A 3,613-nucleotide genomic window follows, 5' to 3' on the forward strand; every position below is an offset into this window, starting at 1 on the left:
AGGTGATATATGACGCATAAGTACTTCAGTTGTTTGTGCTTATTTTCCGCTGCTACAGACATCGATATAAGCTCGTGTGTAGGGATGGCAAAAGAATCCCGTACCTGATGGGGGCCGGTTTCCAGCCGGGTAAATGGGTCTAGGGCCTGGTTTTTGATTTTTTCGCGGTTCCGGAGCCGGGTATAATTTTAGACAAAACCCAATTACCCAGCCCGTATAGCCGAAAAAAGACCCGAGTCCATACACCGAGCCCGTATACCCGATTACACGGCCCGTATATCCGAAAAAGACTCGAATTCATGTGGGAAAACCCGTTTAACCAATACTTAGTAAGTAAACAGGAACCCTGATACCCGTGGGGAAATCCACTTACCGATGGTTGGTAACTAAATGGGGACCCAACGGGTGAGGGTCCGAGACGGATTTATTTAATCGTGTTGAGGTCTAGGATTAACTAATCCCAGCCCAATGCCATCCCTACTCGTGTGTGCTATGGACAATTAATGTTACAAAAGCAAAAAGGTTGAATTCAATTGAAGAAAAACACAATACGATAAAATGATTGAACATACTTGAAATACAAACGGGAAGAACCATAGTAATATTAAACAAGAACACATTCTGCAAACTCGGGAGATCATTATTTCATCAGCACTTAACCGAGGTGACATGCTTCAAAAGCATCCCAACGACGTCATGTGAGATTTTATCTGCTTCTGTCTTCAAATGTTGAATCTTTCCCTCGGTTTCCTTATCAAGACGCATCACATTGGCGCCCGAGTCCCCACTTGACTGTTAGTCATGAATAAAAATAGTTTAGGCATAAGTTTTATGCAATACAACAACACCGTAAAGTCGTAAACACAACAACAACAACAACAACAACAACAACAACAACAACAAAAAGATATTTACTATGCCTGGCAAAGTAAACCCAAACTCCTTATTATGGGTCTAATGGGTTTCTCTAGAACCCATATGGGTCTTAGTCAAATAAAAAGGTATGGCTCCATTGGGTCTAAATCCATGAAGTCCACTAAATAGTGACGGGTCCAACGTGTACATGGGTTGATCTGTGTTTCAGTTTCAAGATTCAGATTCAGGTTTTAGCTCTCACTTTCACGTTTCTGTTTTCAGTTTCACATTTCAGTCTCGCGTTGCAGTTTTCAGTTACAATTTCAGTTTTCAGTTTTCCCAAAATGAGTGCAAATATAGAACTTTTTTTAAAAATTTATCCATAAAAATCTCAGTTTTTTATGAGATGTTTTTCGGTACTTTCTTTTTTCTTTTTGTTCTAATTTTGAACTAAACTTTACCTCGGCGAGCTTTCTTTGGAAATCAGCTTCCATTTGAGCACGAAATTCAGCAACCTCTCTCTCAGCCTCGTCTTTGGCCTGTTTTAGTCTAGCCAACTTCGCTGTAAAAAACAAGAGTTGTATACGAAGCTTGAACTAACGAAATACACAAATGGTGCATATAAACTAGTAGTTCGTTTGACTCTTGAAGTCAAAAAGACATTCTATATGGATATAATATAGAAGCAGATATCTGAGGATCAGATGAGTGCGAAGAGTAAATACCACTTCGGGCAGCATTGACAATCTGCTGAGCTTCTTGCTCTGCTGATAATAGTGATTGAATTCCGTTTTGGCCCCTGCTACCACCATCCATGTTTGCTACATGATTCCAAATGTCACAATATATAGAATGTATAGAATGTAAATAAATATAAACAAAAATTTCATTTAGCTAAACATATCCCTTTTCAATTTGAAAACTGAATCATACGACCATGAAGGTACAATTAGAAAAAAAAAAAAAAAAGGATGTAACTTTAATCTATAAATTTAAGTTCCTCAAGAGGTGCTTCAACAAAACTGCTTTTATGATGATCGATAGAAGATTACCTAAAAATCATAAATTTAAATCAGTTTATTGCTGCTAATTATTTCATTTAATTCCTTCAACGTCATGATGATCACTACGAAAACACTCGATAAAATAACCCATAAGGCCATAAGTGGCATACATTGAAAGGACTACATATAGCATGATCCAATTTAGCAATACAAAAACAAGTCATCTTAGAGCACCAATGTGTTAAATCATCATGATCTTGATAGCTAAAAGCAAAATTTTAGAGTTTTGATTCAATTAAAACATTGACCTAACAAGTCTTGATAAGCCACAGATGGAATTACTTAAGTATTCAAACCAAATCTAACTGCTATAATCATCAAACCAATATGCAAATTAGCATTACCCAGATAGTAATTACACAATATTTACTACATAAATCAAACAAAAAAGCAATCTTTTTTCAAGAAAAATGCTTGGAAATCAGTCAATTTGAAACGATCAAGAATCTTTAAGATTAAAGATTCAATCTTTATTGCACTAAGTTTAACTAAACAACCATAAAATGTGGAAAAAAAAAAACTAAAACCTAGATCAAGGATTACAAAGAATTAACATTTAAGATTATCAACAGTAACAAAGATCAATGTTGACCCACAAAGCAAAGTTAGAAGATCTAAAATAAGGAGAGAAATGGACATACCTAATAAAAGAGAGGATACAGTCAAATGATTTGATGATGAGGCCAAGTAAGGTGGAGAAACTGCTGATGATGGAGGAGATCTATATATGTTGGTTTATTATTTTAATTCTTATTTACACAATTAACCCTTCATCTTTCTTTTGAAAAAAAATTACTTTTGTTAGTTAGTTAATTAAGATATAAGTTTTAATTTTAATTGTAATTTTTTACAGCAAATTTATTGTAAGAAAAGACACTCTCTAGCATATAGAAAAGTAGCATTATTTTCTTATTTAATTAAAGCTTTAAATCATAACAACATTTTCAGTTGTAAGTACATAGTTCATAAGTAACATCTTGTGGTCATTTTAATTAGAAATTAGAAATTGCTATTGTGTTTCATGTATACTGTTGTTTTCCAAATCAGATTTGCTGTGACGCGGAGTTTTTTCGGTTGGCTTACTGAACTTTTTTATCTGCTATTAACACTATCCATGACTGCTACATGGTTTCAAATGTCACAAGATTTGTCATTTATTTAACTTGGACACTAATATCTCATTTGTTATGCTTTAACCTACACTTGATCAGAGTAACACACAATAGCAGAATAAAACACAGAAAAGAAAGAACACGACACAAGAATTATAGTGGTTCAGTTTCGATGTGAAACCTACATCCACTTTGGAACTAGAGAGTATTATTAATTTTGAGGTGATACATTACAAGTACATATGAGAGAGTATTTATAGACAAGGTTTAAGACAAACCCTAGTCTAATTAAACCTAATAACCGGCCCAGACTAAATTAGGGTTGGCCATTCCCTAACTTGGTCACCAAGTAATCTGCCAGCCGTATTACTTAGCTTATCTGCTAAGTTATACCGAAGCCTACACCCTTAACAATCTCCCACTTGGAGGCTTCGAATACCATCGATCTGCACTCTTGTACTTCTGCAATGCAAAACTTTGCTCGTCTCTTCTCTCTCTAGTTCCTGCATTCTCTTCAGTGTTCCTGAAGGCCAGTTGAAGCTATGCACAGCTTCAACTTATCCAGCGTTACTGGTTTGGTGA

General features: G+C 35.3%; 1 protein-coding gene across 2 annotated transcripts; it reads right to left on the minus strand.

The window, feature by feature from the left end:
* Positions 1–506: 506 nt before the first annotated feature.
* LOC139862793 (V-type proton ATPase subunit G 1-like) lies at positions 507–2,618 on the minus strand. 2 transcript variants are annotated; one of them, XM_071851423.1, is made up of 4 exons: positions 2,561–2,618; positions 1,581–1,673; positions 1,317–1,417; positions 507–792 (listed from the first exon to the last, which is right to left on the minus strand). In XM_071851423.1, the coding sequence occupies exons 2-4, from the start codon at positions 1,669–1,671 to the stop codon at positions 649–651; spliced, it is 336 nt and encodes a 111-aa protein (XP_071707524.1). In that variant the 5' UTR covers positions 1,672–1,673; positions 2,561–2,618; the 3' UTR covers positions 507–648. The 2 variants fall into 2 exon arrangements, with proteins under 2 accessions (XP_071707524.1, XP_071707523.1); XM_071851422.1 differs by having other exon boundaries at positions 1,581–1,676; positions 2,561–2,602.
* Between the last annotated feature and the right edge of the window lie 995 nt (positions 2,619–3,613).

This window comes from Rutidosis leptorrhynchoides, chromosome 8 (assembly GCF_046630445.1).
Source record: "Rutidosis leptorrhynchoides isolate AG116_Rl617_1_P2 chromosome 8, CSIRO_AGI_Rlap_v1, whole genome shotgun sequence".
NCBI lineage: Eukaryota > Viridiplantae > Streptophyta > Magnoliopsida > Asterales > Asteraceae > Rutidosis > Rutidosis leptorrhynchoides.

Excerpts from the sequence above, each read along its gene's own strand:
- LOC139862793 (XM_071851423.1), bottom strand. The coding sequence starts at position 1,671 with ATGGATGGTGGTAGCAGGGGCCAAAACGGAATTCAATCACTATTATCA. Across the intron at positions 1,418-1,580 it reads TGTCAATGCTGCCCGAAGTG|CGAAGTTGGCTAGACTAAAA; the intron begins GTATTTACTCTT and ends TGTTTTTTACAG. Across the intron at positions 793-1,316 it reads TCCAAAGAAAGCTCGCCGAG|TCAAGTGGGGACTCGGGCGC; the intron begins GTAAAGTTTAGT and ends CATGACTAACAG.